The sequence below is a fragment of the Stenella coeruleoalba genome (genome assembly GCF_951394435.1).
Source record: "Stenella coeruleoalba genome assembly, chromosome: 6".
Classification (NCBI taxonomy): domain Eukaryota; kingdom Metazoa; phylum Chordata; class Mammalia; order Artiodactyla; family Delphinidae; genus Stenella; species Stenella coeruleoalba.
Window position 1 is genome coordinate 123,838,370 of NC_137151.1, and position 15,598 is coordinate 123,853,967.

At 42.2% G+C, this 15,598-nt stretch overlaps 1 protein-coding gene across 1 annotated transcript in view; it reads right to left on the minus strand.

The window, feature by feature from the left end:
- DRC11 (dynein regulatory complex subunit 11) overlaps positions 1-15,598 on the minus strand; it is a 167,138-nt gene that overhangs the window by 139,509 nt on the left and 12,031 nt on the right. Inside the window, exons 3-5 of the mRNA XM_079924891.1 lie at positions 15,175-15,294; positions 11,176-11,367; positions 8,670-8,741 (exon numbers count right to left, since the gene is read on the minus strand). Coding sequence (XP_079781017.1) covers positions 8,670-8,741; positions 11,176-11,367; positions 15,175-15,294 — 384 coding nt within the window. The remainder of the gene's footprint in view (positions 1-8,669; positions 8,742-11,175; positions 11,368-15,174; positions 15,295-15,598) is intronic.

Genomic DNA, 15,598 nt, shown 5'->3' on the forward strand with positions numbered 1-15,598 from the left:
TTAAGATCGTGTGCATGTGGGTGTGTGTGCATGGATGTTCCTTGGTTTATAAAAATAAGCTCTTCTGTTTCACCATTTCATTTCACAGTAATATATCTATACTTGTATATCTGTGTTTATATAAACACATCTACTCAGAAAGAAGAACCCAGCAAGAAGTGAAAAAAAGTTGTGGGGAGAGTCAGGGCTGATGGTTTTCTTTTCTTTTTTAATTTTTTAAAATTTATTTATTTAATTTTTGGCTGTGTTGGGTCTTCATTGCTGCAGGCGGGTTTCCTCTAGTTGCGGCGAGTGGGGGCTATTCTTTGTTGCGGTGCGCGGGCTTCTCATTGCGGTGGCTTCTCTTGTTGTGGAGCACGGGCTCTAGGCCCGTGGGCTTCAGTAGTTGCAGCATGTGGGCTCAGTAGTTGTGGCTCGTTGGCTCTAGAGTGCAGGCTCAGTAGTTGTGGTGCACGGGCTTAGTTGCTCCATGGCATGTGGGATCTTCCCGGACCAGGGATCAAACCCGTGTCCCCTGTATTGGCAGGAGGATTCTTAACCACTGCACCAAGAGGGAAGCCCACTGATGGTTTTCTTTTGCCCTCTGCTCATACTACAGTTACGGTAAATCTTTATTTTAGGATGCCACAACTTCAAGTGGGTGCAAAACAATTAAAAATAGAGCAATTTCTAGTCCGTTAAGTCTACTTTCTGGAAACTTGTAGTAGTTTTAAGATTTGCTTAATTAAGTGCTGGAATAGAACTGTATAGTTGAGCCTGTAATTGATTAGTGGTGGGAGCTAAATTTGCTACTTTTGTGTCCTACATTCTTTAAAAATGTTTTAAAATAACACTTCCATGGCACTTAAAGTTTGCGAGACACTATTTTAACTGGTTTACAAATATTAACTAATTTGTTCCTCATAATAAGTAGCCTTAGGTATGAGTACCATTACTATCTTCATTTTATATATGCAGAAACTGAGGCACAGAGAGGTCAAAGAACTTGTCCAGGGTCACACAGCCAGGAAGCGGCAGGCTGGAGCTTTAACCCGAAGCATGTACCTCCAGAATCTCTGCTCTTACCCTGTATATGCTTTCTTGTATCTTTTCACTGATAGTTTTCTTCTGGCTTAAAATAGTTTGTCTGAAAATGGTTTTTTATGGGTACTGTAGATCACACTTCTCAAAAATATACATTTGTAATTTTAATGGATATTGCTAAGCTGCCTTGCAAAGAGGTTGCAGGATTGCTTTACTCTTCCCCCCAACAGTGTACGACAGAGCCCTTTTTCCCACACCTTGCCAACATTGTGACCTTAACCATTTTGATCTTGGCCAACTTAAATAGATTAAAAATGACAACTTAATAAGCATTTTAAAATCATGAGTGATGTGAGCATTTAAACCCACGATTATAAGCCATTTCAAAAAATAACAGTGAACGCTTACCTAGGGCTCACAGGGTGCAGTGTGTCAGACACTATTTTAAATGCTTTACAGATACCAATTTCTTTACTACTTAACACACATCTTTGCCTGGGTGCTAGCACTGTCTCCATTTTGCATATGTGGAAATCGAGGCACCAGGAAGCCAAGACACCACCCCGGTTCACCCTGCAAGTAAATGGTGGAATCAGAGTCTGAACCCAGGCAGGCTGGCTCCAGAGTTCCTGGCCTTAACCATTCTACTATGCTGCAGTAAAGGACTTTGTAATGGGCCCTAATCTGAGATAAATAAGGGCAAATGTCCCGCCCTAGAGTAGGGATCAAAGAATCCTGGGATCAGGTGACTAAAGGAAGAGAATTGTTTTGCTCATTGAGTTTCTGACGACCTGGGGACCCAGGGCAAGAATAAAGCAGAATAAGAATAACAATAAATACTTCCCAGAAATAAACCCATGCACACATGGTCAGTTAATCTACGACAAAGGAGGCACAAACATACAATGGAGAAAAGACAGTCTCTTCAACAAATGGTGGTGGGAAAACTGGACAGCTACATGCAAAAAAGTGAAACTGGACCCCCATCTCACACCATATACAAGAATAAATTAGGGACTTCCCTGGTGGTGCAGTGGTTAAGAATCTGCCTGCCAATGCAGGGGACATGGGTTCGGTCCAGGAAGATCCCACACGCCACAGAGCAACTAAACCTGTGCGCCACAACTACTGAAGCGGGCACACCTAGAGCCCGTGCTCCACAACAAGAGAAGCCACCGCAGTGAGAAGCCCGCGCGCTGCAATGAAGAGCAGCCCCTGCTTGCCGCAACTAGAGAAAGCCTGTGCACAGCAACGAAGAACCAACACAGCCAAAAAGATAAAAAAATTAAAAAAAAAATAAACAGTTTAAAAAAAAAGAATAAATTAAAAATGTATTAAAGACTTTAATGTAAAGCCTGAAACCGTAAAACTCCTAGAAGAAAACATAAGGCAGTAAACTCTTTGACATCAATCTGAATATTATTTTGGGCTTCTCTCTGCAGGCAAGGGCAACAAAAGCAAAAATAAACAAATGGGACTACATGCTTTTGCACAGCAAAGGAAACTATCAACAGAACTAAAAGGCCACCTACTGAATGGGAGAAAATACTTGCAACTTATGTACCTGATAAAGGGTTAATATTCAAAATATATAAAGAACTTACACAATTTAATGTCAAAAAACAAACAGCCCAATTAAAAAATGAGCAGATGACATAAACAGGCGTTTTTCCAAAGAAGACATACAGACAGCCAACAGAGACACATGAAAAGATGCTCAACATCACTAATCGTCAGGGAAATGAAAATCAAAACTACAATGAGACACCACCTCACACCTGTCAGACTGGCGATTATCAAAAAGCCCAAAAAAAAAATAAGTGTTGGTGAGGATATGGAGAAAAGGGAACACTTTTACACTGCTGGAATGTAAACTGGTGCAGCCACTATGGAAAACAGTGTGTAGATTCCTCAAAAAATTAAAAATAGAACTACCACACAATCCAGCAATCCCACTTCTGGGTATTTATCTGAAGAAAACAAAAACACTCACTTGAAAAGATACATGTTCACTGAAGCATTATTTATGATAGCTGACGTACGGAAGCAACCTAAGCGTCCATCCATAGATGAATGAATAAAGAAGATGAATAAATGAATATATAATACACATCACACACACACACACACACACACACACACACACACACACACACACACACTGGAATATTATTCAGCCGTAAAAAAGAATGAAATCTTGCCATTTGTGGCAACATGGATGGGTCTGGAGGGTGTTATGCTAAGTGAAATAAGTCAGACAGAGAAACACAAATACCATATGATTTCACTTATATGTGGAATCTAAAAATCAATACACATGGACATCAAACCAAAACCGAAACAGACTCATTGTTACAGAGAACAAAGTGGTTGCCAGAGGGGAGAGGGGGACTGGGCGGGGGTGGGGGGGGGGCGGTGGATGCCAGGAGAAGTAGGTGAAAGGGATTAAGAGAAACAAACTTCCAGTTATAAAATAAATAAGTCACAGGAGTGAAACGCACAGCTTAGGGGATGCAGTCAATAATATTGTAATAACTTTGTGGGGTGACCATTTCAAAATGTACATAAACGTCAAATCACTATGATATATACCTGAAACTAATATGATCCTGCATGACAATTATACTTCAATAAAAAAATACTTACAAACTAAAGGTTCCCAGTTAACTAGACTGTAAGATCTCATTTAACAGAAAAGAAAATGGTGAGTTTTCTTTTTTTCCCAAAGCATCTTGAGGTGGACTTTCGAATCACAGAAATTATTCAGGGTGTCCTCCCCGGGCTCTGATTCCCTTGCTCAACCTAAGAGCCTTTCATGCATGCCTGTATCAGGATCACTGCTTTTCCTGGTTTGCAAACATTTTCCTGGTGCAACACACACAGCATACGTGGTGGGCAGTACCCGCTGCCCTAGGGATCTCCGAATCCTCCCTCTGCAGCTGGGTGAGGCTCGGACCCTGCTGGGCTGTTCCAATGGCACTGCTTTTCCAGATTGTACTTTTAATAGACTAATTTCAGGTTCATAAATCTAAGTGAGACAGGCTGGGACCTGGGACCCTTTGCTGCAGTGCTTGCACCTGGACAAACGTCTCCTCCAGCAACAAAAAGCAAAGAAAGGGACTATAAGGGACTAAAAATAACTGCGTGCATGCACAGTTGGGGCAAATCATGAACAACCAGATACATAAAGACCAAAAACCCAACTGCCACTTCTGAGGAGCCGGGAGCAAAAGCAGGGTGTCGCGAGCAAAAGCAGGGTACTGCGCATGCCCCCAGCACACCACCACCAAAGGGGTGGGCAGAACACCTAAGCTAGACCTCCAGCCCAACACCTGGACACACCCCTACCCTCACCTCCTACAAGGAACCAGCTCGCCTGCACTCAGGGAGTGAGCAAGGGCACCGCTACTTGTGTTTGCCCCCTCCAGCTGCAGCAGGGGCCCCAGTAACGCCTAGCCTGAATTTCTTTGGGCCTCTTATCAATTTCTATTGATTAAGGAGGCTGAGAATCCTGGTCGGTAACACGAGCAGCAAATAACAAGGGCCAAGTCAGTTTATATTTTGAAATCAGTGGCCTGCATGTGTTAGGCAACAACTTATTTTGAAATATTTTGTTTTGTTACATAGAAAGGTTGTGATGTACCGTGATAGTTTTCCTTTGTACAAAATCATTCAGTTATCGGGATAACGTAATGTGATTTTCCAAGACGATGAACAATCAGCCACCATTCCTTGAAGGCAACCCGTCTAAGCTCTAGGCCGGGTCCGGAAGCCCTTCTAACAGCTCTGTGAAACAGGTGACACTATCCTGCCCTTACAGAAGGAGAAACTGAGGCCCAGGGGGAGGGTGAGTGAGTGGCTCAAAGTGTCCCCCTGCGACCCACGTGGTAGAGGGGCCGCCCCAGACACCTGCCACTCCATCCACCTGGCAGGCCAACCCTTCAAAGGCCAAGGGGAGACGCGCACTCATTTCTAAGATGCTGTCGTCCCCAGACACTTAGGGAAACAGCTTTTTTTTGTATTTAAAAAGTAAAATAAAACCAAAGCAAAGCAAAACAAAACCTCATAAATCATGGCAAATCTGGTTTTTAATACATTTATTTCTAGAAACAACCAAAGGTCATCTGGTGCCAAATATAATGAATAATGCACAGGACCAAGCCGGACGCCATGGTTTGGGGCTGAAATCGAAGTGTGATCATAAAGACGGTTTCATTTTGATTCTTCGCTCATTTTGGCTTTGACAGCAGTTCCCAAAGAGGAGCCCCTGAGGGCCCCGGACCAAGGGGAGCCTCAGGAGAGAGCCGCCTTTCGGGAGCATCCATTGGGTGCCCAAGCTCCTACCTGGGGTTATTTGTTAATAAGAAATGAGTCTAATTTATTGACCGAAAAATAATCTATAATGTAGCCTGTTTCATGTTAGAATTTGAAAGTGAGCAGGGTGTTATGGTGTTTTGAGGATTTAGCTGATGCATTTCAAAGTGACAGTTCTTCGTGTTTAATAAGTGTCCCCTAGTGTTCTTTATTATAATGTAAACATTGATAGCTTCAGGGTAACATAAAATACACCATGGTCTTGGCTGTAGGACACATTATTTCAAAGGGACCCACAGAATGAAATGTATTACATTCATTAAGTGTCCTCCTTCATCCACTCCATTGGCTCTGCCAATTAAAATAACTGCACATGAATTTTTAGAGTGCTATTTATTTTCCTTTGTAGATTTTAGAATATAAATATTTAAAATGGCAACATCAAAAAATAATTTATATGACAATGGTAAAGGCAACATTTAGTCAGGAACTGAGTACATAATTATGTCGTTTGCTCTAATTCTCATTTCAGTTACTAAATACTCACCCCTGGAAATAGGCCAAGCTTCCCACAAAGATACAAATACTGTTCTGATCAGAGAAGTCAATGGTTTATACACTGATATGATGTAACAAAGTAAAATAATGGAAAAATGAAATTTTAAAATGAGTAGACACTATCTTAATTAGTGATATAGTGGAAAATGTATTTAATTGAAAACATTCCCAGGATTTGGGGTAATGGATTTTATGGTTATCAGCCAGCAAACAGAAGATACCATTCTTTTAAAAACTGAATGCATATATTTCTCAATGGTGTAAAATTTCATAGAACATGTAATACCAAGAGAAGACATGCTTGGAAAAAAAGCAAACTGGAGAAAGTCGCATTTAATACAAAACAGACAAGCTGTCCTATTTACTATCCAAACTCTGTACTGCTGAAAAATTAAAACAGACTTCCTTTATTTGAGTTGAGCATATACAAATGACAAAGTAAAACAGGAAAATTACAGTAAAAAACATGTTACTCTATCTTTATGTGGTATCAATGTAAGCCATTAAGACTTTAGGTTAAAAAAATAGCATTTGGCCATTCCCTAAGTTTCTGGCCTGTTACGCATCATATTCAGTAAATGTCGGCTGAATTAAATTAAATGGAAGTGGTTGAGTCAAACTGCTGCTTACATAAAATTTCATGTTACACTTAGATTATCTTAGATTGAATCTTCTGACCGCAAGTTTAATTTTTAAAGTAGAAAATTGGAGATAACCATTGTTTTTATCATTACATCTCATATTTCTGTGTCTCTAACGGGTAGAACAGAGAAACGATTTTGTATCATAAACTGTCCACCTATGTACATACACCAAACAATTTGGAGATCTGAATAGAAAAAATTGATAATATTCTATGGCTGTTTGCTTTTATTTTTAAATGTGTGCCTTTTTTTTTCCAGTTAATGCAGTAAAATTTAAACATTTTGGAAAATACAATTAAAACAAAAAACTTCCAGAGTTCTGACATGAAAAAAGGAACACGATATAAACTTTCTTTCCTTTGTATGTGCATGTATGTGTGTATCTATTTAGTTGAAGTCCTATTATATGTACAATTCCAAATCCTGTATTATCACTCTGAGCATTTTCACATCAAAAGTGAGTCATAAACATATTTTTTTAATGGTGGTCTATCACTACTTTAAGGTAGGTCCACCATAAATCATTCAACTCCATCCCTACTCTAGAACGCTAGAATTGTGTATTTCCAATTTTTCATTATTTAAAACAACACTGTAGGAAATGTCTATGCACATAAACCTTTATTTCTGATGATTTCCTTAAGCTAGAACTAGAACTCAGGTGGAAGGATATATTTTAATGATCGTGTTGCCTCTTTCAGAAAAGCTGAATCAGTTTAACTCACCGTGTATGAGAATAAGCATCTCATCACACTCCTGTCAATAATTATAACTTGATCTTACATTTAGGTCTTTAATCCATTTTGAGTTTATGTTTGTGTATGGTGTTAGGGAGTGTTCTAATTTCATGCTTTTTCATGTAGCTGTCCAGTTTTCCCAGCACCACTTATTGAAGAGACTGTCTTTTCTCCATTGTATATTCTTGCCTCCTTTGTCATAGATTAATTGAACCAAGGTGCATGGGTTTATTTCTTGGCTTTCTATACTGTTCCATTGATCTATGTGTCTGTTTTTGTGTGAGGACCATATTGTTTTGATTACTGTAGCTTTGTAGTATAGTCTGAAGTCAGGGTGTCTGATTCCCCCAGCTCTGTTTTTCTTTCTCAAGATTGCTTTGGTTGTTCGAGGTCTTTTGTGTTTCCACATAAATTCAAAAAAATTTTGTTCTAGTTCTGTGAGAAATGCCATTGGTAATTTGATAGGGATTGCACTGAATCTATAGATTGCCTTGGGTAGTGTGGTTATTTTAACGATATTGATTTTTCCAATATAACTTGAAAAAACTTTTTCCCCCCAATAAGACAGATACAAATTGCCTTCTATCATCAGTTCTAACATACATATTTTTCATGGTTTAACATACCTGAAATGTTAAATATACAGGGATGGCTGTATATTATGATCAGGGATATGTTTTGGTTTATTTGCTCAAACATTTTCTTTCATTTTCAATCATGATGTATCTTATAATGAACAACATCTTAGATTGAATGAAATACAGTATCTCATTTAATTTTTAACTTGTATGTTTTGGCCATTAGTGAATAGTGATGATTCCTATAGAACCATCTCAATATACATTTCCATGTTCAGTGAACTAAAAACAATTTTTAAATTGTGGTGAAAACCACATAACATAAAATTTATCATCTTAGCCATTTGTAAGTATACCATTCAGTAGTGTTGAGTATATTCACATTGTTGTACAACAGATCTGGAGAACTTTTTTTTTTTTCAAACTGAAACTTTACACCCATTGAAGTACTCTTCATTGCCCCTCCCTGAGCTCCTGGCAACCTTCTACTTCCTGTCTCTATGAGTCTGACAATATACGAACATATATTAACAAAGTGCAGGGCACGGCTGATATCGGTGGGCAGCTCACAGCTTGTCCCACCTTTGGAGCAGCCCGTGTATTCCGGCAGACGTGTAAACAGACAAGACCTTGCTGTCTCTGGATCACCTGGGGCAGGCTTCTAGATAATACAGGCGATTCCATTCTCTTAAGTCACCAGTCATGTATTTTGCTTTCCTTTCTTCTCTCAAAAACTCTCTAAGGAAGACACAAGTCTTACAGATTCTACTGTCTTTAAGAAAACCAGATGCTTATTTGTCTATAAGAAAACTTACCATACCCAGGAATATCATCTCCTCTTCTCTCTCTCTTTCAGTTCTCTTGCACTGATGGAAACCTCGCCAAACCTAAAAATAAATAAATGGTTACTTGTTTAAAACATAAAAAATAAAGAAAACATGGTCATACTGTTTCTCCCATGTAACCTCCACATCCCAAATGATGTAATGATTATGCGGTCAAGGTTGTGCACCTGTGTGTGTTGATGGAGTATTTTTTCTTTTGTGATCACAAGCAAAAATATTAAAGAAAGTATGAATCACAGAAGTGGCCTAAACCATTGTCTACTCTCCCAGGACCCAACGGTGGACCCTGATGAGGACTCTTGTCCAGGGCCTCCCTATTGAACAAGGGGTACTAGAGGCAGTTCTGTCCACCCAGGGACAAGACAGGACCCACCCTTGTCCCTGGGAGCAACTGGAGGGTCCACTGCTGACCCAGCAACAGCCTCACACCTGTTAGGATGGCTGTTATCTAAAAGACAAGAGATAACAAGTGTCAGCGAGGACGTGGAGAAAAAAGGGAACCTTCCCGTACTGTTGGTGGGAATGTAACTGGGTGTATCCACTATGGAAAACAGTATTCAGGTTCCTCAAAAAATTAAAAATAGAACTACCATATGATCCATAAATTCCACTCCTGCGTGTTTATCTGAAGAAAAGGAAAATACTAATTTGAAAAGATACATCTACCCTCATGTTCACTGCAGTATTATTCACAACAGCCAAGATATGGAAACACCCTAAGTGTCTGTTGATGGATGAATGTATCAAGAAAATGTGATGCCCACATACAGTGAAGTATTATTCAGCTACGAGAAGAAGGAAATCCTGCCATCTGCGACAACGTGTGTGCATTTTGTGGGCAAGAGAAATAAGACACAGAGAGAAAGACAAATACTTCATGCTTCACTAACATATGGAATCTAAACATACCAAATGTATAGAAATAGAGAGTAGCTTCGGTGGCTGCCAGGGGCTGGGTGGAGGAGGGAGATGGGTGAAGGTGGTCAAAGGACACAAACGTCCAGTTATAAAATGAATAAATTCTGGGGGTAAAATGTACAGCATGGTGACTATAGTTAACAATACTGTATTTTATACTTGCAAATCGCTAAGAGAGTTGCCCTCAAATGCTGTCACTACAAGAAAAAAGGGCAGTTATGTGAGGTGATGGACGTGTTAAGTAACCTTACTGTGGCAGTCATTTTGAAATACACACAGACACCAAATCACGATGTCCTACTCTTAAAGTTACACAACGTTATATGTCAAATATATCTCAGTAAAGCTGGGGAGCAAATAGCCTATAGCTTTTGTTAGTGAGGTTCCTCTACCTGTATTTCTTCAAGAGAAACTTCTAGATTGCAGAAGTGAGGGGCTAAATCTAAGGGTGGTACTTCAGAGTTTTAACAGAAAAATGTCCACTGTAACATGGAGGCATATAACACAGTAACACCCGAGAATCGTACAAGTCAAGCTTTGGACTCAGATGCTCATTTAAAACTTTATATCCCATAGAGAACAGACTTCTGGTTGCCAAGGCTTGGGGTGGGGGTGGGGATGGTTTGGGGATGAGCAGATGCAAAGTATTATGTATAGAATGGATAAACAGCAAGGTCCTACTGTAGAACACAGGAAACTATATGCAATATCCTGAGATAAGCCATAATGGAAAAGAATATGAAAAAGAATATATATATGTATAACTGAATCACTTTTCTGTACAGCAGAAATTAACACAACATTGCATATCAACTATACTTCAATAAAATAAATATTGAAAAACCTTATATCCCCACAGAACCTTGAAAGAAAATAGTCTATCTGTCTCTCCCCAGCATCCCCACCACTCCCATTCAAACACAATTAGGGACAAGATTCCTGATCTTCTGGCTCTGTTTTATGTCCTTGTACTTACTTTCTCCCCAACCTAATTCTAACTTGTGTCACGTTGCCATCTTCTGCATTTTCCCATGAGCAACCTCAGTCACAATTTGAAAAAAGATGGGGTATAACTCGAGGGTGGTCATCTGACAAAGGGAAGGAAACTTCAAGGGCCCCTTCTGAAAGGACCACCTGTGTTCTGGTTGTTAGTGGTGGTCACTGGAGCTTCCGCAAACGGCACACGCTTCTGCAAGCTCCCAGGTGTTAACCCGCTCCCCTTCTATAACTACCACGTCTGCGTGTAAATGTCTTTTTAAAAATTCAGTGAGGACTTATATAGCAACATTCTTTCCAACAGTTATCGGTGATCTTTAAAAATATTTCAACAAAATGCCTGAGTTTCACACCTATTTATAACAAAATTTAAAAAAACATAACGAAGCTTGCTTAACAGTTTCCCCAGGGTAAGAAAATCAGTCCTTCTGGAATTTAGGCCAGTCCTACTAAAGGTAGGATGTGGGGATTTGGAGTTTCAGAGCTCACCCCCGTCCCTGGTCTGCATCTCCAGCTGTGTCAAGACACCTTGCCCCCGAGTCCAAAAGCGCCCCGTTCCCACCTTCTGGATACACAGTGCGGCAGTCCCCACGTCGGCCACTCTCTCGCCCAGTAGCCTGGCTTGCATTGCTCTGAATTCTTGAAGATAGATCTGCTTCATGAACATGGCTCTTAGGCGCCCTTGCCGCGCCCTCTCGGCGACCTGGATTAATTTAACAGCCTCTTCTAGGGGGATAGGCTTTACAGGGTATTTCTGCAAAAACATTTAAGATAAATCAATGTTTAAACATGTTCATGATGTCAGCTGATTCCAGAAACATCACATGCTAACTTCTAACACCACCCTGCTGAGAGTCTCCAAACTGCTGATAGAGAGCATGATAGCCATTCGATATGAATCATTTTTTCCCGTGAACACATATATTTTGATACTATGCCTCATTCACGCCATGGGCCCATACTTAAGGACCCTTAAGCTCTCCTCTACCGTTTTGAACAAAATACTAATTAGCTCCACAAGGTTTTAGGTTGGTAGCAAATTATACGAGGAATGCCAATAAAATGGATTGAAATAAACTTGAAATTGCTGTCACTGTTCATTCACTTAATAGTAGAAATGTACAAATTCAAAACATATCTACTATGAGAATTTGAAATGTGAAATATAGATGAAGTCAAATGCTGACTTTAATATCAATTACAGGATGATGTAGTGAATATGACTAATATTAAAATCACTTTAGGGGTATCTATTTAACTTTATCATATATTAACACATATATGTGGAATCTAGAAAAATGGTATAGATGACCTAATTGGCAGAGCAGAAATAGAGACACAGACACAGAACAAATGTATGGATACCAAGGGGGAAAAGGCGGGGTGGGAGGAATTGGGAGATTGGGGTTGACATATGTACACTATTGATACTATACATAAAATAGATAACTAATGAGAACATACTGTATAGCACAGGGAACTCTACTTAATGCTCTGTGGTGACCTAAATGGGAGGGAAGTCCAAAAGGGAGGGGATAGATGTGCATGCATGGCTGATTCATTTTGCTGTACAGTAGGGGCTAACACGACATTGTAAAGCAACTATACTCCAATAAAAATTAATTAATAAAAAAACCTTTATATGGGAACTGTGTGCCAGTGCCTGCACACTTGCACTTTAAAACATCTGAATGTGATAGTTACTATCAAGACTGAGAAAATCAGGCTCATGCAATAGGATATTGTCTTTGGAGATCTCAAGCAGGGTGTGTTTAGGCAAGGTCCGGTGAGGCGCGGTGCTGTCTTCTGAGGAGAGGGACAAGAGCAAGGCTGCTGGGGGCATCCTGGGTCCTGCGTGAGCTCAGGCGTTGTCCCTGGAAGGAGGGATAAGCTGTGGGCCTGGCCTAGCTTCTCCCAAGCCTCCTGCGTGGATAGAGGCAGAAGGGAGAGGCCTTTCGAATTCGAAAAACACTCCATCATGGGCTGAGTCTTTTTCCAGGCCTCAGAGGACAGCAATGGCCACCCCATCAGGGTCCAGGGCAAGACGCTGTGGGACCAGGTAGAGGTGCTCCAATTCAGCCCCTGGACCAAAGTTTCCCGGGACGGTCTGGTCATTTCTCTGTGCAACAGGGGACGGTGCAGAGAAAGGGGCAAGTAGGGGAGAAACGGGACATTTACTGAGGACCCACAGATGCCAGATGCTCTTCACATGCGTTCTCATCCACTTCACAGAGCAAAGGTCAAGACAGGTATTACTGTGACCACTTAAGAAGACCGAGCGTGGAAACAGTAAAATAATTTACGCAAGTTCCCACGGTTAGTCAGGGGTGGGGCCCACTGGAACCGAGACGGCCACGCTCTTTCCACGAAAGCACCCACTGCCCCCAGCATGGGGACACCTAGAGCCTTACGGGAGGAAGCTCTTTCAGACAACAATTGCTCAGGGTTGGTTTTCAGAGGGATCTCACTGCTTCGAATTTGCAGTGAGCACTCCTTTTCGATGATGCGTTTTGCACGTGAGGGTAAAATGAATATTATGCTGCCATTAAAGCAGCTGATGTATGTAAAAACCCTTAAGCCCAGAGCAGGTGCTCGGCAAACGTTAGTTATTATCGTCTATTTCCTTTAGGTTCCATACTGCCATTCTAAAATAATTTCAGCTTTTACGGGATACTAGTGAGGGATTTTGTGTCATCTACTCAGTCCGACAAGGAGCTTTTGAACATCAGTGAAATATTCTGCATGACCACTATAGCAGTGGGCAGTCATTTTCCCTTATCAAAATCCTTCTTGGGGTATACATTGCATATACCTGCAAGAAATAAGCAGCTTAAGGTGAGAGCGGGGGTCCAGTGAGACACTGAAGGGCACGGGAAGGTCACACAGGTGCCTGGGTGTTGCTCAGAAGCCCCGTGTTCTGCGGGGCATGAGGCACCCCTGAAGCAGGGCCTGGAGCAGAGATGAACGGCTCGACCTAACAAGGAGAAAGGAGCCACCAGGGCTGGGTGCGGAGTGAGGGAGGAGAGAAACCTTCCTGCTGCCGACCCCGCACAAACCGGGAGGGACAGTGGGGAGGAGAAACGGCAGAGAGGAGACTTTGGGTTTGACTGCAGCGTGTGCCATGGAACCTCCCTTCTCTGTCTTCCCTAGAAGATCTTCCGCGGATTCTGCACTGCTTGTCAACGCTTTGGGCCAGGGCCTCTTTGGGGTGGATTCCTGGGGAGGGAGGGCTCCGTTCTGGTGATGATGCGGTGACAGACGGCACAGACCCAGGAGCCTGTGGTGAAGGAACGGCTGGACAACCCCCAGGCCAGATTCCCAGGAATCCACTTCAAGGAACGTAGAATGTAGAAGGGGGGCCGGTCGTTTGGAGAAGGGGCACAGGAAGGAGGGGCGGTCGGGAGTGAGGTGGGTCAAGAAAGGTTTCTCCAGGGATGTTGGGCCACCTTGGGCTCTGCAGAATTAGCATCACATTGACAGGGATACAGCGAGGAGACCAAACCCTCGCTGCGGCGAGACGCTGCCTGTGCAAAAGGACAGACAGCTCGGGGCGTGGTGTGTCTGCTGAGGCAGTGCATGCACTTCAGGTGTGTCCCTCGGCAGGCAGACAGGACACACGCTTCTCCCTCCCCCCTGCCATCCTGGGTGCACCTGGAATCTTCCTTCACACCATGGCTGGCAGTACCCCACGGGGCCTACCTGCCCCAAGACCACAGGTGTCGGTTTGCCCTGTGCACCCAGGCTGCACGCAGTCTCAGCATAGCTGCTAACAGTGCCCCGGCCACTCTGAACTGTCCCTGTGTGATGCTCACCTGCCGCCTTAATGCCTGGGCCGTGAAGACCAGCCAGAGGCGGGAGGCACTGTTTTGCCGGCAGTGAGGGGTTGATCAGGTTCATCTGGCAGTGCCCTGTGGAAAGGGCTGCCCACCAGAAGGCTGAACGGAGATGACCACAGAATCCACGAGAAGGCAGTGAGGGTCGGAGCGAAGACAGCTGCGGAAACCGGGAAGGGGGCAGCCGCGCACATACTGGGGATATAGGAGGAATGGGGCCAGGGCACCCACTGGGTTCTGCCCTTGACTTTCCAGGGGAGTCTCTAAGGGTTTCCCCCGCTTTCCCCAGAGACAGTCCATTCGAGGTGATCTAAGTGCCACTCAGCTTGAAGTTACAAGAGGTCAATCGGCATTTTCAGAGTGTCATAATTTTTTAGCTCCTAGCTATCTCAGCACTTAATTATTTTATATGAACGACATTCTGCTTCTGACTGTAGGCTGGGTGACTTTGAGATGAACCAGTAAACTGAGTCAATAATCTACTCAGTCTTAGAGATGCTGATTTAACCAACGAAGTACTATGTTTTGATCTTAAAAAAAGAATGGTTACGACTGGTCAAAAACACACCCAAAGGTTATGCAACTCCTTAGTGACTGAATAACACGGGAGGAAGGGTGCCACGCTCCTCGCATCGAAAACAGTCTTCTTGTTTGTCGCACAATTAGGAACAGCAGAAAAGGAGGTTTTACAGATTATGGAATAATGTTTGTTAAAATGATATACGAACCTCTTCAGTTATGCCTAATCCACTGTCGGCTAATAGTTGAGCAAGGATTTTCTCTCTTCCTTTTATTGCTTCCAACCTCTCCTTCAGAAAATACTTCGGTATGGGGATATCTAACTGTTGCTAGAGAAGAGAAAGCAGAAGAGCATTTTGGTCATGATTCCAGGACTCAAATCCATTTAAAACATACAGTTAGGACAAGGGCATCAGAGACTCACTTTACTTCCCATCCTCACTTAAGAGGTGATGAAGCCAGTGGTGTGAAGACAGTTCCTTCCCGCTAAGGAGACATAAATGAAGTCAAAAGGAGAAAGTGTAACCATAGCCCATTTTGATCATTACTGTAAAATTCCAGTAATTCATATCGATTAGGCCTCAATTAACCAATGACAGCTTAACAAATTTTCTTTAAAGAAATATAATATTA